At 37.3% G+C, this 27,947-nt stretch overlaps 1 protein-coding gene across 25 annotated transcripts in view; it reads right to left on the reverse strand.

Moving 5' to 3' along the window:
* The window catches only part of KMT2C (lysine methyltransferase 2C), a 303,762-nt gene that overhangs the window by 75,811 nt on the left and 200,004 nt on the right, over positions 1 to 27,947 (reverse strand). For all 25 annotated transcript variants that reach the window (XM_063726211.1, XM_063726208.1, XM_063726207.1 and 22 more), the window contains 8 exons: positions 25,297 to 25,413; positions 19,698 to 19,799; positions 19,401 to 19,505; positions 13,929 to 14,110; positions 13,509 to 13,673; positions 12,070 to 12,179; positions 11,501 to 11,566; positions 10,028 to 10,240 (listed from right to left, as the gene is read on the reverse strand). In XM_063726211.1, coding sequence (XP_063582281.1) covers positions 10,028 to 10,240; positions 11,501 to 11,566; positions 12,070 to 12,179; positions 13,509 to 13,673; positions 13,929 to 14,110; positions 19,401 to 19,505; positions 19,698 to 19,799; positions 25,297 to 25,413 — 1,060 coding nt within the window. The remainder of the gene's footprint in view (positions 1 to 10,027; positions 10,241 to 11,500; positions 11,567 to 12,069; positions 12,180 to 13,508; positions 13,674 to 13,928; positions 14,111 to 19,400; positions 19,506 to 19,697; positions 19,800 to 25,296; positions 25,414 to 27,947) is intronic.

The raw sequence follows: 27,947 nt of genomic DNA on the forward strand, positions 1-27,947 counted from the left end.
AACTTTCATAAAACAGTATGAGACTTTTTATGTTTTTTTTTGTTTTGTTTTGTTTTTTAAAAAAAGCTCATCAGCTATCATTCGTGTATTTTACGTGTGGCCCAAGACAATGCTTCTTCCAATGTGGGCCATGGAAGCCAGAAGATCTGCAACACCCCTGATCTGTAACATAAAAGACAGAGACCTGAGAACATAAAAGACGATTTGGAATTAAACTAAGTAGGAAGAAAAAAAATCTTAAAAAAGATTAAAATCCTCTGAGGGATAATATAAGATACCCACGAGGCAAGAATAGGATGCTACAAAAGAAACATTCAAAGGGAGGAAAGAAAGCTCTTGAAATAACTGAAATAAAAACAAAATTCAGTATAGGAAGATAAAATAAGGACATGAATTGGAAAGAAGCAGAGAAAAACTGAATACGTTTCACATCTGAAAAGCAGAATTCCAGAAAAAGAGAGGGAATTGTTATCAATAATATTGTTCAAGAACATTTCCTACCACTGAAGGATATAAGACAGCAGACTGAAAGAGACCACTCAGTGCCTAACAAAACAGATTTTAAAAATCAAAAATAGACCAAAACAGACATTATCCTCATGAAATTTTAGAACACTGAGGACAAAGAATTTCCTAAAATCTTAAGAGCTTCCAAGAAAACACAGGTCACAAAGAAAGAACCGAGTTCTTCATATACTAGAAACTAAAAGATAGTGGATCAATTGACTAAAAATGATAAATGAAAATGTATTTCCAACCTGGAAAAGATGAGTCAGGTAGGAAGGTAAAATAAAGACATTTTCAGAAGTATATAATGCTCAAAACTTACCTTCCACACATTCTCTGTCAGGGAGCTATGGAAGATACGTTCCACCCAAATTGAGGGAAGAAATAAAGAGAAATTCATGAAATTGCAGAAAACACATGTAACACAGGAGAGAACAGATGATCTCCAGGATGATGAAGAGGAAATCCCCAAATTAATCATATGTAATGGTTTGTGGCCAAGGATAGCACTGGATCTAGTACAAAGACCACCTTTCACCTGAAACAATGCACACAAGGACAGTAAAAACCAAGAGAGCACTTTTATTGATGAGGTTCATAGTGACACCACTAAGCATACATGTTGAGACAAATGGCATAAAGTAGCACATACAGTGCCCTAACACAAGTTGTATCACTGAAGGCTAAAGTCTCTTCTAACCAACATCTTCACAAGGGCCTTCTGATTTCCCACAGGCCGAAATAAAGAAAAAGACCGTATCGGCCAGGCACGGTGGCTCATGCCTGTAATCCCAGCACCCTGGGAGGCTGAGGCAGGCGGATCACGAGGTCAGGAGATAGAGACCATCCTGGCTTACACGGTGGAAAACCCGTCTCTACTAAAAATACAAAAATTTAGCCGGGCGTGGTGGCGGGTGCCTGTAGTCCCAGCTACTCCAGAGGCTGAGGCAAGAGAATGGAGTGAACCTGGGAGACAGAGCTTGCAGTGAGCCGAGACTGCGCCACTGCACTCCAGCCTGGGCGACAAAGCAAGACTCCATCGAAAGAAACGAAGAAAAGAGAAGAGAAGAGACGAGACGAGGACAGAAAGACAGACAGACAGAAAGAAAAGAAAAGAAAAAAGAAAAAGACCATATCACCCAAATATGAGAAATTCTCCCATATATACATACTTGTATCTAGACGACTAATCTCTGGAAAGTTATAAGAAAACACTGGTTCTTTCCAAGGAAGGGATGGCCAAAAGGTAGGCTAACTTAACATTGCTCATTCTTTTTAAGACCTTTGTATTTCTTGTATCATGCACAGGTATTGCCTATTCAAAAACAAACCTACAACAGGGAAAGACTGAAAGCTTTTCTTCAATATCTGCTACAAGGCAAGGATGCCTACTCTTAACACTTATATTCAACATAGTCCTAGCCAGAGCAATCACATAAGAAAAGGAAATAAAAGGCATCAGCAGAAAAAAGGGGGTAAAATTATCCCTGTGTGCAGATGACATGATCCTGTATGCAGAAACCCCTAAAAATTCCACAGTTACTAGAATAAATGAATTCAGTTAAGTAGCAGGATACAAAATCAATATACAAAAATCAGATGCATTTCTTCATACAAATAATGATCTGAAAAAAAAATCAAGAAAACATTTCCACTTAAAATAACATCAAAAAGAATAAAACACTGAGGAACAAATTTAATGAAGGAAGTGAAAGCTTTATATACTAAACACTATAAACTATTGACAAAATAAACTGAAGACACACAGCCGGGCATGGTGGCTCATGCCTGTAATCCCAGCACTTTGGGAGGCCAAGGTGGGTAGATCACCTGAAGTCAGGAGTTCAAGACCAGCCTGGACAACATGGCGAAACCCTGTCTCTACTAAAAATACAAAAATTGGCCAGGCAGGCGTGGTGGCAGGCACCTGTAATCCCAGCTACCTGGGGGGCTGAGGCAGCAGAATTGCTTGAACCCAGGAGGAGGCGGAGGTTGCAGTGAGCTGAGATCACACCACTGCACTTCTGCCTGGGCAACAGAGCGTGACTCTGTCTCAAAAAACAGAAAAAAACTAAAGACGCAAATAAATATAACGATATCCCCATGTTTGTGGATTGGAAGAATATTGTTAAAATGTCCATACTATCCAAAGTGATCTACAGATTCAATGCAATCCCTATCAAATTTCCAAAGGCATTTTTCACAAAAATAGAAAACACAATTCTAAAATTTGTATTAAATCATAAAAGACCCTGAATAGCCAAAAGAATCTCGAGAAAGAAAAACAAAGTAGAAGGTATCACACTACCTGATTTCAAGTTATATTACAAAGTGATAGTTATCAAAACAGTACGGTACTGGCATAAAAACAGACACATGGATCAATGGAACTGAATACAGAGCCCAAAAATAAACCTAAGCATATATTACAAGCTAATTTTTGACAAGTCCAATAAGATACAATAGGGAAAAGATGGTGTCTTCAATAAGTAGTGGTAAGAAAACTAGGTGTCTTCAATAAGTAGTGGTAAGAAAACTAGATATCTATATGCAAAAGAATGAAACTGGACCTGATGCCTGTCTTACACATCATACATAAAAAGCAACTCAAAATAGATTAAATATCTAACACCTGAAACCATAAAACTCCTAGAAGGAAATATAGGAGAAAAACTCCTTGATATCCTCCTTGACAATGATTTTTCGGATATCACACCAAAAGCTCAGGTAGCAAAAGCAAAAATAAGCAAGTGGGACTACATCAAGCAAATAAGCTTCTGCATAGCAATAAAAAACAAAAAACAAAAAAACAAAAAAAACAAAACGGGGTAAAAAGGTAGTACAGGGATTAGGGGAAAATATTGGCAAACCACACATCTGATAAGGGGTTAAAATCCAAAACATATAAGGAACTCACACAACTCAGTAGCAAAAGAACCCCAAATAACTGGATTTTAAAATAGGCAAGGACCTGAACAGCCATTTTTCCAAAGTCACACAGATGGTCAAACAGTATATGAAAAGATGCTCAACATCATAATCATGAGGAAAATGAAAATTAAAACCACAACAGATATCATCTCATGTCTCTTAGAATGACTATTATCAAAAAGGCAAAGACATAAGTGTTGGTGAGGATGTGTAGAAAAAGAAACCTTTGTACATGGTTGATAGGAATGTAAATTAGTACAGCCATTATTGAAAACAGTATAGAGTTTCCTTAAAAAAAATACAACTACCATAAGACCCAACAATGCCTCTGTTGGGCATATATTCAAAGGTAATAAAATCAGCATCTGAGAGAGACATCTGCACTCCCACGTTCATGGCGGCATTACTCACAATAGCCAAGATATGGAAACAAACTAAGTGTCCTAATGGACAATTTACTTACCCATTCAAGGACAGATGAATGGATAAAGAAATTGTGACATGTGTATATACATATATTAAGTCCTCCCTTAATGTCATCAATAGGTTTTTGGGAACTGAGACGTTAAGCTAAATGAACATACGGCAGGTCCTCAAGTAACACTGTTTCCTTCCATCTAATTTTGGCATAATGCAAAATGAAAAAAAAAAATCAGTTTTGTCATACTTTTTTCCCCCTCGTAACCACAGTTTCTAAGAACTTACTGATGACAATGAGGACTTTATACAATGGAATAGTTAGCTTTAAGAAAGGAGATACTGCCATTTGTGACAACATGGATGAACCGGGAGGAAAGTATGCTAAATAAAGTAAGCCAGACACAGAAAAATACTGTATGATCTCACTTAATAAGCAGAATGGGAGGCAGGGGGGTGAGAAGCTGAATGTATAGAGAGTAGAATGGTGGTTATCAAGGGTCTGGAGGTAGGGGGTGGGTGGGATGGGCAGAAGTAGGTCGGAGGGTACAAATCTGCAGTTAGGTAAGATGAATAATTCTAGAGATCAAATTAATACACAGCATGAGAACCATAATTAATAATATTGTGTACTGAAAATTTGCTGAGATTTTAGGCGTACACACACAGAGAGTAACTATGGAAGGTGAAGGATACAGACATTTGTTTGACCATAGTAATCATTTCACTATGTATACAAAGCATGTTGTATACCTCAGATATGTATAATAAAAATAAAATTAAAAAAACTGTATCCTACCTGCCAAAAACAGTTTCAAATGCATTATGTCTTTGGATTTAGCAAGGAATTCACCTTTGCAGGCCCACTTACATACAACATTATAAATATATCAGGTGATTCATTGTACTATTCACAGTAAAAGACTGAAAGAAAGCCGGGCGCAGTGGCTCATGCCTGTAATCCCAGCACTTTGGGAGGCCGAGGCAGGCAGATCACAAGGTCAGGAGATCGAGACCATCCTGGCTAACACGGTGAAACCCCGTCTCTACTAAAAATACAAAAAAGTTAGGTGGGCGTGGTGGCGGGCACCTGTAGCCCCAGCTACTCGGGAGGCTGAGGCAGGAGAATGGCGTGAACCCAGGAGGCGGAGCTTGCAGTGAGCAAAGATCGTGCCACTGCACTCCAGCCTGGGCTACAGAGCAAGACTCTGTCTCAAAAAAAAAAAGATTGAAAGAAACCCAAAGGTCTATCAACAGGGGAAAGAACAGGTAAATTAAATTGCTTCTATTTCCATACAAAGGAATATTTGCAGCCATAAAAAAATGAAGGACAGTAAAAAGTAGTACGACAAAAGGAATTTTATATATATATATATATATATACATACACATACACACACACACACATATTTCCTTGTACATGCATAAAACACATCTGGAAGGTTACACAAGAAACCTCTGAGGTTTCTGGAGATGTAAACTGGGGACATAAAGGCAGGGGAAAGGGAGAGACTTCACTGTTTACCTTTTTATTATTTTCCAATTTTAAATCATTTGAATGTATAACTTGTCTAAAATCAAATTTTAAAAGTTGAGGGAATTAACATTACAGAAAGTAACAAACCTCAAGGAAGCAGCCACCTTCACCAGCTGGATAGTCTACCTCACTCTTCCCACTCTCCAGTAGTTACTGAATGCCAGTCCCCTCCCTTCATTCAGTCTGCCCCACCTGCTGGCCTTCTAGAGCCTCAGTGCAGTCCTATTCCCACACCTCCAAACACATCCATACACTGTGATGGTCGATCTGGGACCACCAGTTGAGAAGAAATGTGTTGTGTTTCCACTCTTGAGACAAACAGAGTGTTATTTTATTGAGGTTTGGGATTTTTTTCTTGCATTAACAGGGTTTCTAGATCCCAGTAGGTGAATGAGAAAGAAGTATGCTTTTATTGCATAAGGAATTTGTTTCTGATACACCAAAGTGATGATGTATGACTTTTCTTAAAGAAGTGGTTATTAGAAGAGTTAAAAATCAATAGAAACAAAAAGTCATAGGTATTGTACCAATACTCCAGGAACATCACAGTTTGGATTCTGTAGATGTGCGTAATATAATGTGTAACATTACATTCTGACAACCTCAAGTTGAAAACTGCACAGCTGAAGATCACTTACAGTCAATACTACTTTTCAAACTTTAATTTTAAATTCATCAAGTCTCTCCCTAATATATTGTACTTTTTAATAAAGGAAACTGTCAGATATGCTATAATACAGAGGAAAACGTCTATATACTCTTTCATTATAATTTTTCCACAACTTCCAAAATGAAGAAAAAGACATGGAAACATTAAGTTCAGAGAATAATTGTGGCAGACAATTCCCTCATCCTAAAAGTTCAATTACCCCAACACAGACATAATTTCTTACTCACTCAAAAGGAACTGAATTCACATATAAAGACAAGCGTGGGATTCTGTTGAGTTCTGTTGGACACAGAACACAATTGCTGAAGCACTGGTTGAGCACTTGTATTCTAATAGCTCACGGTTACTGAGCACCCCATGTGTGGGAAGAGCCAGTGCTGGGTGCCTGACATGCATCCTTGCACCTCATCAGCACAACTATCCTATGGGCTCATCCTGGTTCACCTATTTTATAAATGAGAACACTAGCATCAGAGAAGTATAAAATATTTGCCTAAAAACATCCAGAGTAGGTTTCATCATTGCCCACTACTTTATAATGCTTTCCCAAGGGTACTGAGACATTATCAAAACACGTTAGTGAAACAGTCTAAAACATCACAAATTTTAGGTTTAATGCAAAATACCCAGAAAAGGGCAGCGTTATTAGAAATCTCAGCATAATGTAATAAGAACTTATCATGATGATTGTATTCTTTTCCTATTTTTTCTCCTGTACAGGCATATGAAATACCACAAAACTTATTTTAGGGGTGTGTGTGTACATGTAGTTTCAGGATAATATAGTAATCTAAAACATTTTTAATATGGCAAAGTGTGGCAATACTAAATTTTTAAAAGGGATTTTTAGTTAGCAAACAGAAAGCAAAAATGTTGTCCAAGTAACATGCACTTATTTTATCCCTAGGAATGTACCTTTCCTTCTGCAAAGGATGTGAGATCCTGGCATGTAAAAGAACATGAGGGACTAGTCATGAAAATACTGTATATTCAATTCCTTACATTCTAAAATTGTCTTAGCATTTAACATCCAACACACTAAACAATCTTTTTTCATATTCAATAAAAATAAGGACAAATTCAGTAAATTCAGATGGGCTATTTTATCACGTAAATTTTAAAAAAGCAAGGGTAATTTTTCAACTGATTTTCTTTTACCCTGATACGAGTCAATGAGAAAATATGAAATTGAAACATATCACCATTTCTCAGTGTTTACAAGTGGTAGTCACAAGGAAAACCTTCCAAGGTCTTTTGTGTTGTTTTTAAAAGGTATTATAATCTCATAATTTGGGAAACAATGTGTACTATTATCAAGAAACCTTTCATATTTTGTGAAATGGAGCACTTCCCAAATTTAAGAGACTATGGAAACCTTTTTCAGACATTTTTTAACATCCTCAGAAATGGAAATTCTTGTTAATGCTGATCTGATCAATTCCTCCTAAGTATATGGACTAATTTTTTGCAAACTCCAAGCCCCCAAATCAAATTACCTGTTCAATTGTATCTGAAAAGCAGTTACATACAAGCATCAGAAAGTGTTTCTCCCAGCAACATAGACCCAAAACACACCACAAAACAAGAATTATCAAGAACATACAAAAGACATATGTTTTTATTTATTTATTTATTTTTTGAGATGGAGTCTCACTCTGTCACCAGGCTGGAGTGCAGTGGCTCTATCTTGGCTCACTGCAACCTCTGCCTCCTGGGTTCAAGCAATCCTCTGCCTCTGCCTCCCGAATAGCTGGGATTACAGGTGTCTGCCACCACGCCCAGCTAATTTTTGTATTTTTAGTAAAGACAAGGTTTCACCATGTTGGCCAGGATGGTCTTGATCTCCTGACCTCAGGTGATCCACCCGCCTTGGCCTCCCAAAGTGCTGGGATTACAGGCATGAGCCACCGAGCCCGGCCACAAAAGACATACCTTTTCAAAGCCACAATTACCTCTCACCTGGACCATTGTTTCTCACTGATCTACCTGTCATAACTCTTGCACCTAATCATCTACTTATATCATAGGAGAGTGTTCCTCTTAAAATATAAATAAGATCATGGTGTTCTTCTTTACAGGAACATTCAATGGCCTCCCATTCCATTGCTATTAAGCACAAACTACTGACACATCACCTTATGGTTGTGTGAGATATACTGAGCCGTCCTTCTTGTCCTCACATCTCTAATCTTCTCACCTTCTGACTGTCCCCTCTGCTCACTCTGTTGGTCTCCACAACACTCTTCAAACACGCTCAGCACACTCTCACCCAGAGCCTTTACACTGGCTTCCTCACTGTCTGGGATGCTCTTCTCTCAGGTAATCAAGTGGCTCACTCACTCACCTCTTTAAAATCTGTGCTCAAATACTGCTTTCTGTTCATATGGACCCTAAACACCCATCTGTACTTCCAATTCCTTTTTTTTTTTTTTTTGGAGACGGAGTCTTGCTCTGTCACCCACGCTGGAGTGCAGTGGTGCAATCTCGGCTCACTGTAACCTCCGCCTCCCAGGTTCAAGCGATTCTCCTGCCTTGGCCTCCCGAGTAGCTGGGATTACAGGTGTATGCCACTGAGCCCGGCTAATTTTTGTATTTTTAGCAGAGACTGGGTTTCACCATGTTGGCCAGTCTGGTCTCGAACTCCTGACCTCAAGTGATCTACCTACCTCGGCCTCCCAAAGTGCTGAGATTACAGGCATGAGCCACTGTGCCTGGCCAGGCAATTCCTCTTTATCAAACTTTATTTTTACCATGGGACTTGCCAAACACATTATAATTAACTGATTTTTTTTAAGAGTTGGGTTACCTAACATTAAAATATAAACTCTATGCAGAGAATTCTACCTGCTTTGTACACTGATATGATTTCCAACAACTGACATACGGTAGGTATTCAATAAATTCTATTGTCTCAAAGCCAGTTGCAGTGGCGCATGCCTATAGTACCTGCTACTTGAGAGGCTGAGGCAGGAGGATCACTTGAGCCCAGGAGTTGGAAACCAGCCTGGGCAACGTAACAAGACACTGCCCCTTAAAAAAAAAAAAAACTATGAAATAAAATATAATGGAACAGAAATAATTATCACTTCATTTCTGAATCAGTTGAAAATAAATAACCGCCCCAAAAATGGGCAAACCTACAGTAATCCTCTTTAACTCATATTGGATTTTAGGTTACTATTAAAATATTTTGCTATCTCAAGAATTCAGCAGGCTGAGCAGAGCAGATGGCTTGAGCCCAGGAGTTCAAGACCAGTCTGGGCAACATGGCAAAACCCCATCTCTACAAAAAAATACAAAAATCAGCCAGGCGTGGTGGCCACATCCATGGTCCCAGCTACTCAGGAGGCTGAGGCAGGAGGGTCGCATGAACCCAGGAGGCAGAGGTTGTAGTAAGCCAAGATTGTCCCACTGCACTCTAACCTGGGCAACAGAGCAAGACCCTGTCTCCCATCCAAAAAAACAAGAAGAATTCAGCTAGAAAAACATTATATTTACTTTGATCAAGAAAATGTTTATAAACCAATACTTTATGATGCACACTGGTGAATATGAAGTTATACCTGAAGTAATATTAAATGACAGCTTTTCCATTTCTAGAATGTATGCATCAACTACCTTAACTTAAACATGGTATTATCCAAGCTCCCAGTATCTGAGAAGATATATGTCGTTATCTAGCAAACTAAAGTCAAGCCCTCTGTATTTCCCCACCTGTGATCTTCAAAGATATGGTGCTCCTTGAGATTTCTGTAAGGTAGGTCTGTTCTAAAATGTGTGAAAGGAAGAGAACCTGAAAAGGCAAGGTCTAAGAAGATCACTCATTTGGAAATGGCAAGGGTCACATCAGGGGTTATCTAAGTCAGTGTGATTTACCCTTTGGTAAATCATACACATATTTCAAAAGTTACTTTATATGCTTTAATTCTCGCACACATATTTCATGGAAAATAAATTAGTATTACCTCGACTATCATCCATTTCACCATCCCTTGAATGCTCTGATTGGATGTCTGGAGGGGTCTGAAGGACGGCCACGCTATTCTGATTTATAATCTTCAATTTCAATTTTGGTTTTGACCGTTTTCTTCTTGGAACTGTAACTGTGAGGCTCTGTAACTGAGTCATCCCTGATTCAGTCAAACACACACCATCCTGGGTATAAGTCTTGGGTGGGTCTAAAATTACAAAATCCCAAGAATACAAATTTAAACTTTCATTTTAAATTTGACTGATTACTGTTCCAAAATACCCATGTCAAGGGAATGTGACTGTAGTTCTAGAAAGCAATTACGTATCTATGAAATGCATGAATAATTAACTTCATGATACCCAATAAAAACTAGGAACAATAGGTCAAACTTCCTTGGATTATAGGCAGAAAGGTTGCATGTTTTTAAAAAATGGTCTTCCTGGGCCTGGTGCAGGGGCTCATGCCTGTAATCCCAGCACTCTGGGAGGCCGAGGCGGCAGGCAGATCACAAGGTCAGGAGATCGAGACCATCCTGGCTAACACAGTGAAACCCCGTCTCTTCTAAAAATACAAAAAATTAGCCGGGCGTGGTGGCAGGCACCTGTAATCCCAGCTATGCAGGAGACTGAGGCAGGAGAATCGCTTGAACCCGGGAGGCGGAGGTTGCAGCGAGCCGAGATTGTGCCACTGCACTCCAGCCTGGGCGACAGGGCGAGACTCCGTCTCAAAAAACTCTTCCTGGCATTTCTATTTTCATGTCCCAATAAAAAGAGTTAGAAGCACTGCAACTAAATGCAATGCTCAGCTAATCCACTATGAGCTTTTTCCTAGAAAAGATCAAAAGGCAGGGATCTATTTACATAAGAGAAGAGAGACTACTCCAGAAGCTCATCTGGAAAAATCAGAGTATCAACATAATTACTAATAGGGAGAAGTAATAAATAAGTACAAATCCTGAAGATTTAATTTTAAATGTACAAAACTGTTGTTCCTTAGAACAATTCCTGTACTATCCAAATGTTTTTGTATCAGGTGCTATTAAATACAAGTATTCAAAAGAATGACTGTTTAATAAGAATATCATATTAATCACCACACTAGGCTTATTAATTATTTTAAAAATTAAGAGATTGAATTAATTCTAAAAGAAATCTGTTTGCTAAGTAGGCCGTATTTTCTGCTAACTGATAATTAAGCACAGTAATATATCAATGAAACCAAAGCAAGTATGGCATTAATGGTTATTCTAAGAGCTGTTATTTTTGTTGCCAACTTGCTGAAATTTATAGGAATACTGCCCCAGTAAAGCTGGATGACATTTTATATATCATTGTGGAAATGATTACCAACATTACGGAATTTGGATAGAACACCCATATGATTGAAGCAGGTTTGACAAGTGGTAAGCCAATTATGTAAAAATTAAGCAAAGTAAATTAATTAAGTAAAGCATTTCAAATTTTACCTAGCTCTTTTACTTTTGTGACAATTTGTGCTACAAGTGAAGATTCACAGCAGTCTGAGGAAGGCACTGAAACGAAAAAAAAAAAATCCAGGTAATTCTTTTCAGAAAAGGTAAAGTGTATTTAAATACTTATATATGATTAAAATTTCTGTTTCTATACTCATTTTATTAAAATAAATGTTTGAACACTAAAGTTAAAAGTGCTTTTTAAAGCAACAACAAAACAAGAAGTGATGAACGAAATAAGTCATGGAGGAAACCCTGGCTAAGAAAGAATCAACATACTGGATTTTGACATATTGTCAATAACTACAAGATCATGTTCCTTGGAAGCAAAATTATAGTTTACATCTAAAGTATATGCTTTTTATTGTTTCATGTAAATTGTTTTATAACAAGTTGTGATAAGTCATGTATAACCAAAAATAATATTTTTCATAAAATACTTGTCAAAGTAAGTTTCACAAAGACAAAATAGAGTAGAGCTAAGCTAATTCATTGGTTACGGACAGTAAGGTGCAAGTGAGTGGTACAAGAGTGCAGACTCACAGTTTAAATTATTCTCTTACCATTAGACGCAGGCATATAGGGTCTGCACATGCTACAATCAAAACCAATGTCTGCTACATTTTCCACTTCTTCCTCAGTATTTAAGTTCTGACAAACTGCATGCATCCATCTAAAAAGACCATATTTGTACATTTTTTTAAAAAAATGGAATATACTGAGAACTGCTACCTTTAAAAACCTGTAACACTGAGTCTTCAAACTTAAAAGCCCTAAGCCTCACATGCTCCTCCTACCTTGCCCTTTTCTCCTAACTATCCCTATTAACAGAAAAACTTTCCTAGAGCTAAGAAGGAAATAAAAAGGAATGAGAACAACTATTAGAGAGGAAGCAAAGCACATTACATAAGGAAGCTAATTATTTTATCATCATATATTAAATATTTCAAAGACAGCAAGGAAGCTAGTTAGGGCAAACACAAAGGTATTCAGAAAACTGCAAATGGCAGTGCTAACATATATGTTCCAGATAATGCATCTAATTTGAAGTAGACATATCTCACGTAAAGCAATGTTGAATGGTAATTGGGAAAGTAAAGTTGTCTTGCAATGGAACAAATAATTAGTAGCCAGAGTCCCAAGAATACTGTACTACTGATAAAATAATACTATTAATAATAATATATGTTCACTGCTTAACTTCTAAAGAGTACAATATACCAATGAAAGCAAGGAAACATACTTGATTTTGAAATTCCACATAATTACGTAGGGAGGGCAGAAGGTGCTATCTGATATCTAGATATCTAGTATCTAGAGCTTTAAGAAAAAGTGGTTTAAGGAGAACAGAATGTGTTAGATATTTTTTATAATCTATTAAAAGATTCAGAAACCCTTCATAAGAAACGGCATTGATGAAGGCAATAATTCTCCATCTAATTTCAAGGGATTCCTAAACCCTGAAAAACGCCTAAATTAAAAATCTTTAGTCTTGGGCGGACACAGTGGCTCACGCCTATAATCATAAAACTTTGGGAGGCTGAGGCAGGCGGATCACAAGGTCAAAAGATGGAGACCATCCTGGCCAACATCGTGAAACCCTGTCTCTACTAAAAATACAAAAATTAGCTGGGCGTGGTGGCATGCACCTGCAGTCCCAGCTACTCGGGAGGCTGAGGCAGGAGAATCGCTTGAACCCAGGAGGCAGAGGTGGAGGTTGCAGTGAACCAAGACAGTGCCACTGCACTCCAGCCTGGCGACAGAGCAAGTCTCTGTCTCTAAATTTAAAAACAAAACAAACAAAAAAAAAAACTTTAGTCTGGAGTTGAGAATTCAAAACAGGAAATCACTTCTGTAAGTTTCTAGGTGACTAAAAATCTACATGGCAAAAAGTTCTGTACCTAAAACTTGTGATTAAGGAAAAGCTATTTTCCATTTTTTTTTTTTTTTTGCTACATTTCAAAGAGAAAAGCTTTAAAAAGATGAAAAAATAGCACAATACCTATCACATTGTCTACATTGCAGAATAAGATCTTCTTCTCTATAGTTTCGATAGCAGACTGGACAGGAAGATAAGCTTGCACAAGGAGCGCACTGTGTGTAATTGTTCTGCCATTCACATCTTATACCTGCAGATGTTGCTCCACAGTGTCTGCACCAAACACACCTGAAATCCAAATCCCCCCGAAAAGTCTCAATTTTATTTTCTTAGTTATTCAGTTACTATAATTCAGGAAGCTACATACGAACATAATGGGGGAAATGATTTAATGTGTATGTGAAAATTTTTCTGATTAGTGGTATCTATCATAGCATATGTGTATTATTCAATTACATAGGTGTGGCTAACTTTTAAAAACTAAAGTGGTATGAGAAAGTTCTGAACTTGAAAGACTAACAAGGCAAACAAACCCTAGAGTACCATTTGCACTTCCAGCCTCCTTTGGGAACTGTCTGCAATGGAGGGTCTAGGCAGTAGGTGTGATAACTTATGTCACAATCATCACACAGCAGGAGTCTTCCTGGGTCAGTTGCCTTCCCACAGGCCTCACACACAGTGCACTCAAGACACCTCCAACCTTTGCTAAGAACCACTTTAGTGATCTGTAAAAGAAACAACCAATCCATGTGATTTATGCATTAACCTAACATAATCAAATATATTATATAAATTAATACGGTGCTTATGTACCTAGAAGCAGAAAAGAGGCAAACTAACATTTATTGAGCACCTACGGAGGCCCAATACTGGGTTGGGCATGTTCATACACGCTTTTATGAGCCTACTGAGCAGAATAATAGAAAATGGCACATATTTTAACGCCTTTTTAAAGTCCACATAATTACCTTATGCTGTACACTTAATGTCCACTATATTTATAGATATAGTGACCAGATTTTAAAGAAATCAAGTAAGCTTCCCTATTATTGATACATAATTTGAAAATGCATCAACAAAATCTCCATCTACATTTCCATGCTTAGAATCAATAGAAAAAATACCAAAAAAATTAATGTAAAGCACGAGTTCTTAGGGACATTTTATGATCTTAGAGGATTTCTATTTAGACTATGAAGCTAGGAATTCTGAAGTTCACATTCACTCCTCTGTTTATTCTCCTCTCTCTCAAGGGTATAAGTTAGTAGAATATTTGGGAAACTTCAAATCCCTAATAAACTCCTGAAGGAAGCCACACCATGTAATATTAAGATTGTGGAACTTCTTAAAGATCTCAAAAGACTAGGATCCTCAAACAGAACCAATCAAGTGCCCACATTATAATGAAACAGCAAGTAATGAGGGTACAGAATAAAAATTCAGATCATGAGGTACATGAAAGCCTAAAAGCTACCAGAGAAGAAAATAAAAGAGTTAAATTCAAAGGAACACCCATCAGAATGGCACCAAACTTCCCAACTCCAGATGCTAGAAGAGTATAAGTTTCCAATTCTACAGGAAAATACTTTTCAAAGTACAATTCTCAACCTAGCTACACAAGCAACTATGTGTGAAAACAGAATACGTTGTAGACACAGGGAAGACTCAAAATTCAGCTCTCTCATTCTTCTAATAAAATTACTTAGAGATATGCGGAACAGAATGAGGATGTATTATAAAGAAAAGGAAGACTTGGGATCTATAAATCAACAGATCCAACAAAGGACATCAGGCCAGGGAAGTTTAAGGATGAGAACAACACACCTAGAAGCCACCGGCACATATCAGAGCAGGAGAAGGGAATGTCTAGAAGGAGGGTAGGACTTCTCCCAGAAAAAAACAGTACTTTAAAAAATAATCTTATATGATAGTTCTATAGTAGGCAAAAACAAAGAATGAATGGAGAGTCACTATTACTTTCTTGTTATTAAAAACTCCATGAAAGACAAAAGAAACTCACAGTATACTGTTTAGAGCTGCAGTGAACATTTAGTGAGTCATAACCAACACCTTATAATTGAACTAACCATAGTAATACAACTATATTGGGAGAAGGAAGGAGGTGTATTTTAAGACCTAAATCAGAATTTATTTATTCATAGCAGAAAGTCAACAAAATCTAGCATTGATAAAGCAGTAAATCAGTTGATTATTTAGAGCTATAGCATTAACCACAAGAAAAAAGACCTGAAAAGATTAAAAGTGATTGCCTCAGACATGGAGGTAGAGTAAGACAAGAGTTTTTTTTTTTGTTTTGTTTTGTTTTTTTGTTTTGAGATGGAGTCTTGCTCTGTTGCCTGGGCTGGAGTGCAGTGGTGTGACCTCAGCTCACCGCAACCTCCGCCTCCTATGTTCAAATAATTCTCCTGGCCCAGCCTCCTGAGTAGCTAGGACTACAGGAATGAGCCAACACACCCGGCTAATTTTTGTATTTTTAGTAGAGATGGGGTTTTACTGTGTTGGCCAGGCTGGCTTGAACTCCTGCCCTCAAGTGATCCACCTGCCTCGGCCTCCCAAAGTGCTGGGATTACGGGTGTGAGGCACCACACCCAGCCCATTACAAGGCTTTTAATGTCATTTGATTTTTAAACATGTATATTTATTATTTTGATTAGCTTACTGATTTTTAAGAATTTGTCTTAGATTACCAAGTTAATATATTATTTGCCCAAATGAAAGAAATGGCCTAGGGGTAAGATCAGGGTGGCTTAGAACAGTAGCCAGCAAACATTTCCAATAAAGGGCCAGAGAGTAAATAGAAAGTTTTGAGGGCCATATGATCTGTTGCAACTTTATAAAAACTCTGCCAGTGTAATACAAAAACCGCTACAAATGTATGTAAACAAAAGAACATGGCCATATTTCAATAAAAGTTTATTTGCAAACACAGGAAATGGGCCAGATTTAGTCTATGGGCCAGTCTGCCTGACCCTGGCTTAAACAATGACCTGAAGATAAAGTGGCAGACAGATCTGAGGTGTTTAGTGGCAGAATTTTTAAAATATTTATCTTCATTCCTACTCAGTTTTCTTCACAGATACCTGTGGTCCCTTTTACAACCAAACTCTCAAGTTTCTCAGCTTATATTCACTCTTCAAAACACTACAGTCTGGTCTCTACACCCACATCCACTCATACCTGCTTAAGCCAGGCTTGTCAAGACCTTCTTATTCTCAAATCTAATGGAAACATTAGTGTTTGTGTTTCTTGACTTCTAGTACTTCAACACTTGAACAATTTCTCCCTCTTTGAAATTTCCTTTTAACCTAGGTACTGGGGTTGTACTATCATTTTTTTCTTCTGTTGAACCAGTTTAGCCTTAGTTTTAAAAGTTTTTTCAAATAAGATGTCATCCAGGATTCCATCCATGGCACCATGTCCAAAGTTGTTACAGATATGTTTTATAATCTAATACGGATACACGCTTCAACTATAATGGAGTAGGTGGGACCAGCCTGTTCTCCCATAAGATAGTAGAAAATTGGACAAAGTATATGAAACAACTGTTTTCAGATATTGGACAACACATAGTACAGGAGACAGTGGTATCTGAGAGGAAGGAAACACTCAGGGAGTCCTATGATATTCTGCCTAGAAACATTTTCCAGAACGCTGCCCAGGGAAGGAGAACCTCAGCAGAGTACAATCGATGGCCTCGCTGAGGTTAGGGAAGGCGAGGCAGTGGAATTTGCGGGACACAGTACTCAAAATGAAGAAGCAATAAGGACTAAGAGCTCCAGAAATCTACAAAGGATCCCCTGAAGTCTTTGGTGGAACACCAAGACGTACTTCTAGAAGCCCAAAGACCCACAACCAGGGGAAAGTACATCTACTGGGAATTTGTAAGCTGCACAATTACCAGAGCTTGCAAAAGTCTCAAAGACAAGTGAAGCACAACCAGTCAGAGTACAAAGACACTGGTGAACAGGAGGTAGAATTCAGTAGAGATCCCAGAAAGGCCAAGTCTTAACTATAGGGTTAAACTAATGGTAGCACCACAGCTACCAAAATGTGGTCTACGGAACCCCAGTGGGTCTGTAACGTTAAACCAAGTTTAAATAATACTAAGATTTAATTTGCCTTTTTTCACTTTAATTCATTCACAATTACACAGTGGTGTTTACAGAGGCTACATGTTGTATCATAATATTACACTGACATTGTACAGGTTGTGCTTCTGTAGTCTTGTATTATAAAATGTTCCTAGTTTTAATTTCTAAAATGCTGAATAGTCCATAGTTAAAATCCTCATAAACAAAAACTATGGAGTTTTTTAAACTCCAGTAATTTTAAAGAGTGTTAAGGTTCTAAAACCATAAAGTTTGAAAATATCCACCTTAGAGTGAAGGCTTTCTAGACTTGCCCCAGCAAGCTTAAAAAGAAGCTTCAAAGGTATCAAACTTATCCACAAACAATTGCCTCCTACAATAAAAATGCAAGCTGAGCCAATTCACATATCCCTAGTATATTTCTAGATACTGCTGTATTTCTCAATGAGACTGCAGTATTCTATACTGTCCAAAACAGTGTCATCGTGTAAAAGGAACCACACACAATTTTTAAAAACAGGAATTCAAATTCTAGCTCTACCAGTAACTAGGTGTTTGATAGTGCACTAATTGTCCAATCTTAACTTATGTAAGTCGTACTCATCTGTAAAATGGGAATTCGGTAATTGTTGGATGGGTTAAAAGAAATACATTACTATCTTGAAAGGGACCTTATTCAATTTCCTTAGGTCCAAAACATTAAGTACTCTAAAAAACAAAATCTAATGATGGCAGCAACTTTTATACAGAATATAAAGTACAAAGAAAAGAAACATGTTTTATGCATATATAAGTCTATTTTTTAATTGGCTTTATATACTCTGTGTTTTTCAGTCACATACCATGAGCAACTAATTTTAAAAGACTACATAAATTAACCGTACTAGTCTTCTATTTTGGATAGTATTAATTACAGTCTTTCATTTTGATTCCTAAATTCACAAAAACCTGTATTACCCTATAAAATAAATACCAGGGTAGTTATCAACAAAGAATTCTGAAGGAGATAATGTTGATTTGCTTACTATACTGACATTTTGCTGACAATGATATAATACAGTGATGTTTGAAGGGCAGGGGAGAAAGGTATAAAAATCACTCATGGTTCACAACCTATTATTGAAACTGAGGTTAGTATTTATATTACATGGTATGGCAGTACTAGAAAAGATTTACTTGTGGAGTATACAGTTTAAGACCTCTGCTGTACAGCTATACCTCCATGCTTGCTTCCAGTGGCCATGACACTTTATTCAAATATGTAAGTTTTATTAAGACTGAGTTCTTAAAAAGAAAAAACCAAGAACCTTAGATACAACTACTAAAGTATTGAGACCTGTCCATATTTAAAACCAAGCACACGATACCACTTAAAAGGTTCCCCAGAAAGCCTCTATCCTGAAATGCTTGAAAGTGAGCAGTGCTGACTCTCGATTATTACCAATTGCATTAAATATGACACCTGCTTTGTCTCTTTTGGCTATAAGGAGAAAATGTCTTTTTGTATACAAGTGAGCAGAGGAGAGAGAATGCGGGAAAGAACAGAATGGGCTAATAATTTTTTACTAAATACTCCAGTTCTCAGCTTTTTAAATCAACAGACAAAATGAATCAGTTAAACCTAAAATCTTTGTGAATAGTATAAATTGTCTTTTAAATTAAATGCATATATTTTTATGTTTTACTTTTTCAAGACAAAAGCAGGATATTAGTACAATATAAGATTTGTAGAGGAGCAAATTTCTTGAGATAGGAAACCCTTAAAAGCAGTATTTAAAGTACTTAAATACTGTCACATATGTTTAATAATCATAATACTTAATTGTGAGAACTGGGAGCTCATGTTACTACTAAAACCAAATAAAAATTCAATACATATTTGTTAACTCAATTTAAGGATGTTTACCTTAATACTGACACAGTATGGATGGTAACACTGACCACACTGAGAACAGGCAAGTAATCTTCCTTCTGCTCCTTGGCCAAAACTGCCACAAACTACACACATATCCTGAAGTTAAGAAAACAGAACATATTTTAAATGGAGACTAAGCTAAAAACCTACAAATTTTACTTTAAAAATACCTTCTTAACTAATATAGCTCTATAGCTAAATATTGGATGACTTCTGTGTATACGAGATAAAGCAGAAATGTGCAAGGAGGAATTCAATGAGGAAGACAGTAAATTGTCAAGTTCAAACCTGATTCAAAGTGAACTTGTCACTGCTAGAAAACAACACAACTGTATTGTGCATAGAGTTTTCTTCATCATCCTTATTTGATGAAATATCTGCAGTAGACACCTATAAAAAGCAAAATACACAAAATACGAAGTTATATTTTTCACTTGTTTTACACTTAACTGGAAAGCTTCAGAAAATTCATAATTAAAACATATATTTTTGCTAAGGTCTAGAATAACAATTCCAAATATTAATGCTAAGATACTACTGTAAAATGGAGTCATGACATTTTATTATTCACCTAATTCTCTCTTTAGAGGTAGAATTCCTATAGACCAAGAAGTAATGAGAAAATATAATAAACCTGTCTTAGTAAGACTTGATTATACAGAATTCTAATCAAGAAACTATAAATGATAATATTATATGTATGTACACACACAAATCTATCACTATTTGAATGACACACACTTGGGATCTGCAATGTAGCTAGTCTGAACTGAGATGTCCTGCAAACATAAAATACAGCACATAATTACATATTACATGTTGAAATGGTAATATTTTAGATATATCGGTCGAAATGGAAGGCATTAAAATTAATTTCGCCTGTTCACTATAACCTTTATTTTGTTTTGAGAGGAGTTTCACTCTTGTTGCCCAGGCTGGAGTGTAATGGCGCGATCTCGGCTCATTGCAACCTCTGCCTCCTGGTTCAAGCTGTTGTCCTGCCTCAGCCTCCCAAGTAGCTGGGATTACAGTTAACCACCACCATGCCCAGCTAATTTCTGTATTTTTAATAGAGACGGGGTTTCACCATATTGGTCAGGCTGGTCTCTAACTCCTGACCTCAAATGATCCACTGCACCCAGCTCACTATAACTTTTTAATGTGGCTACTAGGAAGTTTTAAATTGCATATGTGGTTCTCATTATATTTCTATTAGCACCGCTTTAGAATACTATTTTGAATAACATCAAAATTTCAATATTAGCCAAATGATTATCAACCAATATTGTTCAGTCTGGACTTAGTTCTATTTGACTAAATCAACTAAGTACCCACTGGTTTGTTAATAATGTCTAGAGTGGTTATGAAACAAAATAAAGCTCTGAACTAGAAGTTGTAGAAGAAGACAAGGAGAGCACTGCCAAAATCATAAAATACAATCCTCTTTCTTTAAAAAGCTTACAACCTAAGCCTGGAAAGACAGAGTTGAAACACAACAGGTTATGTTCAAGGTCAAAACATAAAACAACTGAATTACTTTTCTTGAGGAACAACTGAAAGAAGATTAACCAGCTGGGTGTGGTGGCTCATGCCTATAATCTTAGCACTTTGGGAGGCTAAAGTGGGTGGATCGCTTGAGCTCAGGAGTTCGAGACCAGCCTGGGCAACATGGTGAAATCCTGTCTCTACCAAAAATACAAAAAACAGCCGAGCGCAGTGGCACACGCCTGTAGTCTCAGCTACTCAGGAGGCTGAGGCAGAAGAATCACTTGAACCCAGGAGGCAGAGGTTACAGTGAGCCAAGATTACGCCACTGCACTCCAGCCTGGGTGACAGAGCGAGACCCTGTCTCAAAAAAAAAAAAAGGAAGGGAGGAAGGAAGGAAGGTAGGTTGGTTAACTAAACAGAAGGACTACATCTCAGTATTTTTCAATACAAATACATTTAAAAGTAGTTTGTTTGTTTGTTTTTGAGATGGAGTCTCGCTATGTCGCCCAGGCTGGAGTGCAGTGGCGCAATCTCGGCTCACTGCAAGCTCGGTCTCCCAGGTTCACGCCATTCTCCTGCCTCAGCCTCTCAAGTAGCTGGGACTACAGGCGCCTGCCACCATGCCCAGCTAATTTTTTGTATTTTTAGTAGAGATGGGGTTTCACCGTGTTAGCCAGGATGGTCTCGATCTCCTGACCTCATGATCCGCCCACCTCGGCCTCCCAAAGCGCTGGGATTACAGGCATGAGCCACCACGCCCAGCCTAAAAGCAGTTTTATGGATAGTACTAATGCTTTACAAGAGCAATTTATGGTCATATGAACCCTAATGACTACAAGTGTTAATAATGCCAATATTCATCATTAGGGAGTAAGTAAAGCAATGACAAATCCAAACATTAGAAAATTATGCAACATTTTAAAAGTAGGGAGGTAGAAACTTGTATAGACTCCCATGAAAGAAATTATCAAAAGACATTGTTGAGTGAAAAAATAAATTGCAGAACAGTATGTGAGGTATAGCACTATAATATAAAAACATGCAAAGTCATTATACGTAGTCTATGGGCACATATAATAGGTTGAATCATAAGAAATTGCTGCTTTTTATCAGTTCAGAAATAATATTGGCAATTTCATATGGATCAACCTAATATATAAATATACCAAACTGGTAACAGGGAAATAAGAAGGACTGAGGAGTTAGTAATGGTAAATTCTGATCTACCTATAATGCTTTAATTTTTTTAATAGAGAAAATGTATTGATGTGTTATATGCATAGCATTAACAAAATTAGCTTTCTAAGATTTTAGAGAATCATCCAAGATGATTCACAAAAATAGAATCATCATCATCAGTAAGAAATTAAGTGACTACTAAAAGTAATCATTAATTCAGTCATAGGACTACTGATGCATTGACAAGACTATTGAGATATATAATTATGGAAATGGCTAAAATAGAGATAAAGTATCTATTTCTACCTCCCAACCACTAACAGAAAATTCAACACATTATACACACTGAGCAGCTCAAAGAAATTGTAAAGATCCATTATTATTTTTAAAAGGAAATTTAACGAGTGAATGCTTTCACTGAAAATGATAAACAATATATTCCCAGTATAAACTAGAAACAAAGTCTGCAGTAGAAAACTACAATGTCCCTAGATTCAAGTGGGGGTGGGGAGTCATATTTAAATAATAAGTGCAGAAAAACAAATATTTTAAAATAATTGTCCATGCAAGAAAGAAAACAGTATCATCTAGCTTGAAGATCCACCGTTTTTATTTTATAATTTATTTTCATGACCTTTAGACTGCTAGAAAAATAAAATCTACCTTGAGGGCAAAGGTAATCTTTGAGAAAATATGTGCTATTGTTGCCTGCATAGATAATAGTGTGATTTATCCAGAAGGTGATAGAAATTTCATTTTCCTAGACCACAGATATAAGCCAAGGAGAATAGAAAGCTCTGACCTAAACTTCACAAGTGTCCTTTCCAAGCAGGGACACATAAGAGTAAACAAAAAAAGAAGATCAAATTAAACTCAAAGTGAGAAGATAAGAAAAAATAAAGATGAGAATATAAATCAATAAAACAGAAAGGGGAAAGAAAATAGAGGAAAGTCCATCAAAACAAAGGCTGACTCAAGAAGATCAATAAGATTGATAAATCTCTAGCCAGACTGATCAGGAAAAAAATAAGATACAAATTATTAATATCAAGAATGAGGAAGGTGAAATCACTACAGATTCTACAGGTATTAAAATAATAAGAAACATTATGATCAACTCCATTCCTTTGTCAAGATAGACAAAATGAACAAATTTCTTGAAAGATGCAAATTTATGCAAGGAGAGACAGATAACCTAAATAGGTACCTATTAAAGAAATAAAATTTGTTGTTAAAAACTGTCCCACAGGCTGGGCGCCGGTGGCTCATCCCGTAATCCCAGCACTTTGGGAGACGGATCACCTGAGGCCAGGAGTTCGAGACCAGCCTGGCCAACATGGCGAAACCCCATCTCTACCCAAAACACAAAAATTAGCCAGGCATGTTGGTGCACGCCAGTAATCCCAGCTACTCAGAAGGCTGAGGCAGGAGAATTGCTTGAACCTGGGAGGTGGAGGCTGTGGTGAGCAGAGATCATGCCACTGCACTCCAGCCTGGGCATGGTGGCTCACGCCTATAATCCCAACACTTTGGGAAGCCGAGGCAGATGAATCACCTGAGGTCAGGAGTTCGAGACCAGCCTGGCCAACATGGTGAAAAACTGTCTCCACTAAAAATACAAAAAAAAAATTAGCCAGGCGTGCTGGCAGGCACCTGTAATCCCAGCTACCCAGGGGGCTAAGGCAGGGGAATCACTTGAACCTGGGAGGCAGTGGTTGCATGAGCTGAGATTGTGCCATTGCACTCCAGCCTACGCAAGAAGAGAGAAACTCCATCTCAAAAGAAAGAAAAAAAAAAAGAAACACAACAAAAACCCCCCACAAAGAAAATTTCAGGCCAAGATGGTTTCGCTAATAAATTCATGTATAAGAAAAGAAGATACATTTCCACTACTACACAACTTTTCCAGAAAACTGAAGAGGAGAATATACTTCCTGATTCATTCTATGAAGCTGGAGTTATGCTGATACCAAAACCAGATGAAGACATTACAAGAATGTAAGACTACAGGCTGGGGCATGGTGACTCAGGCCTGTAATCCCAGCACTTTGGGAAGCCAAGGTGGGAAAATTGCTTGAGCTCAGAAGTTCGAGACCAGCCTGGACAACATAGTGAGATGCTGTCTCTATTAAAAATTTTTAAAAAGCAGTTGGGTGTGGTGGCACACACCTATGGTCCCAGCTACTTGGGAGACGGAGGTGGGAGGTCGAAGCTGGAGTTAGCTATGATCGCACCAGTGGACTCCAGCCCAGGAATTAGAACGAGAACCTGTCTCAGAAAAAAAAAAAAATAAAGAAGAAGAAAAAAAAAAAAGCGCACAGGTCTACAACCATGGTGCACCCACAGTTTTATTAATACTCAGCAAGAAAAGGGAGTACACTGTTAACAAATGCAACAGCATAGATGAATCTCCAAATAATTGTGCTGAAATAAATCAGTCCAAAAAGCGTACAGTTCTGTATGATTCCACTTATATACAACTCTAGAAAATGCAAACTACTCTTGGGGATAAAGATGGATGGCAGGGGGAATGCAGAAAATTACAGAGGGGCATGAAGAAACTTTGGGAGATGAATATATTCACTATCATGATTGTGGTATCGTTTTCAAGGGTGTATATATATCAAAGCTTATAGAACTGTACATGTCAAATATAGCTGATATCAACTATACCTCAATAAGCCTGGTTTTAAAATTTTTCTTTTTGAAAAAAGGACAAGAATCTAAGCTTCCTTATTCCTGGTTTAGTAGTAAACTTGAACAATTTCACGTGTCTCCTATACTTAAAATGACATTTCAGAATTTTAAAAACAGGATTTTAATAAAATAGCAAAGTTATTACATAAAATATTTGCTAGTAGTTAGCAAATAAATTTGTAATACACATATAAATAAAGCCTCGTAACATGATAGTAAGCAAATATCTATCAATCTTAAAATTTTTTAAATAAAAGAGCAACTATATTACATACTGACTTTTTAGAGAGGGTTGGCATAGAAAGATAAGGAGGCAAAGAGGAAGGTAAGAAAAGAGAAAGGATGAGAAAGTAAATATACAAGAAAATGTAACCAGAGGCTAAAAAAAAAAAAGCAAAGTAGGACAGTAAAATAAACATTTTGACCTATTTATATGACTCTTAAGATCAAAATAACTTGCTATGAGATTTTCATCATTAACTGACATTTAGATTAGAGAAAATATACATGAAGCAAGCCTCACCCCAGGCAATACAACAGCTCCGATTCCACTTTTCAGCTTTGACCTGCCTCGGCCACCTCGCCCCGACAGTCCTGCACCTCGAGGTCTCCGCTTTCCTGGAAATCCAGACCCACGGCCCTATGTGACAGATGAGGAAAAGTCAACATTCTGTGACAGCCCAAAATAATTTTTAAATCCAAATGCCACTGAGATAAAACATTTTATTAAATGTTACACAAACACTTCTTTAGGTAACTATTAAGAGACCTGGCTTATTATTTTTATCTTTAAAAGTATACTCCACAACTTAAAAATCTAAATATAAAATGCTTACACAACCTTAGAATCATACCTTAGGCCTGTCACTGTGAACACTATCAGCAAGCCTTTGCATGATTTTTCTCTTTCCCACTCCTACATTCTCAGTGCCGACAACAACTATAGCCTGATCCAGATATTTTGAAGTGCAACAAATTGTATTCAATATAGAGTAAGTATAAGGAAGAACTCTCTCATTAACTGGTCTCGTGGTGATTACAGTACTAGCTAACATCTATTGAGTACTTACTATGTACTAATCTAAGTATTTTTTACTCTCAACAATCCCATACAGTAGGTTTTATTATCCCCATTTGAGATGAGTGTGCTGAGGAATAAAAAGGTTAAGTAACTTGTCCAAGGTCACTTAGCTAGCAAGTCTGGCTCCAGCGTCCCTGGGTTGGAACCATATTCTGTACTGCTACATCAGCATGAAAGTTCATTTTTGCTAGTGTGTAACAGTATTCTTCTTGTCATTAAAATTAAGTCAGTTTCCTTCACTATTCAACAGTTCTCTTATGAACTCAACATTTCTACCTCATTCACCATTGTATTTAGAGGAAAATTTATTATTATTGTTATTACTTTTATTTTTGAGACAAGAACTTGCTCCGTCACTCAGGTTGGAGTGCAGTGGTGTGATCACAGCTCACTGCAGCCTAGAACTCTTGGGCTCAAGTGATCCTCCTGCTTCTGCCTCCCAAAGTGCCAGGATTACAGGAGTAAGCCAAAGCGTCCAGCCAGGAAAAATTATTTGAGGATTATAGGAAAGCTGACAAAAGGCTTTGTGAAAGCTTTGCTTTAAATAATCTGAATAATAAATACTTGAAATGGAAATAATTTATCTGACTTCTCACACAAGAAGTAAACCTATGGGAAAATGTGTTAAATTCCCTGATAATTTCAGACATTAAGTACCAGAGTATGGTGTTCCCTGCCCCCTCACCCTTGTTTGTACTAATTAATCACTCCTTGAAAAAACCTGGCACCTACCTAAGTAGATGAATTATGTATATTTAAAATTATCCAGATGCTCAGGAAAATACTTAGATGTTTCCCTCACAGTAAGTTAAATAATATGTCATATCTTCAGCTGATGTCCCTTATCACAGTTTGAAATGAACTTATTCCCTATTTAGCAGAATGGTTTCCAAGTCAAAAATTTATGGTGATACTGTAAGCATAAAATAGATACACATGAACAAAAGGGACGGGAGGAATGGCTTTTTTCCCTTTGGATGTAATAAATACAGCCAGCTCCCAGTTTCAAACTGCCACTCCTATCTTCTCTTACCCTGCTCTCCTTGAGATCCCTTTTGAGAAGTGCATCAGCTTCTTTGAACAACAGATGGATGGGGTCAGGTTAGTTTTTTTGGGTTGTTTGTTTGTTTTTGAGATGGAGTCTCACTTCTTTGCCCAGGCTGGAATGCAATGGTGCGATCTTGGCTCACTGCAACCTCCGTCTCCTGGGTTCAAGCAATTCTTCTGCCTCAGCCTCCCTAGCAGCTGGGATTACAGGCACATGCCACCAGGCCCGGCTAAATTTCTTTGTATTTTTAGTAGAGACGGGGTTTCACCATGTTGGCCAGGTTGGCCTCGAACTCCTGACCTCAAGTGATCTGCCCCCTCAGACTCCCAAAGTGCTGGGATTACAAGCGTGAGCCACTGCGCCCGAGTTTGTTTTGTTTTTAAACTGGTATAAAAGATTTTTGAAAAATTAAGTCAGTGATTAAAAATCAAGACTACAGTAATCTCTCAATTTATTTTCTTGAACATGAAATGCTGACCCAGAAAAAAAGTAAGTGAAAATTGGTGGTCTATATTATCAAACTGTCAAATGAGGTATATTTATACCTCAATATCTTGGATGATATCAGGGGGAGGTAGGGAGGTTAAAAAAAAATAGTTCTTCCAGTCATGAAAGAAAATAAAAGTATAATCTAGAATTCCTTAAAATCCTTGATTAGTCCAAATTAAACAGCCATATTCCAGAATATTAAATATAGAATATGAAGAAAAACTGTCATCTCTACTCAATGAAGTATTTTAACTTTTGAGTTAATACTTTTTCAAATTAACTTTTTTCTCTTCAAAATGCATCACACTACTTAACTCACTTCAAGGACTGGCAGAGCCATCGACCAATGTCATGGGGGGAAAAGCCTTGTCATTTTAAGGTATTAACCATACAATGAAATCTGCCACAATTTTGGTATTTCTTCTCCATGAGAACATAATAAATTAATGGAGTTTTTTCTTTTGCTTTTTTCTAAGCAACAAAGTTTTATGATATCATGAATGAAAAGGTCCTTAATTACCTTTTGGTCTACATCTCAAGGACTTCTCCCTCATAA

Source organism: Pongo abelii, chromosome 6 (genome assembly GCF_028885655.2).
Source record: "Pongo abelii isolate AG06213 chromosome 6, NHGRI_mPonAbe1-v2.0_pri, whole genome shotgun sequence".
NCBI lineage: Eukaryota > Metazoa > Chordata > Mammalia > Primates > Hominidae > Pongo > Pongo abelii.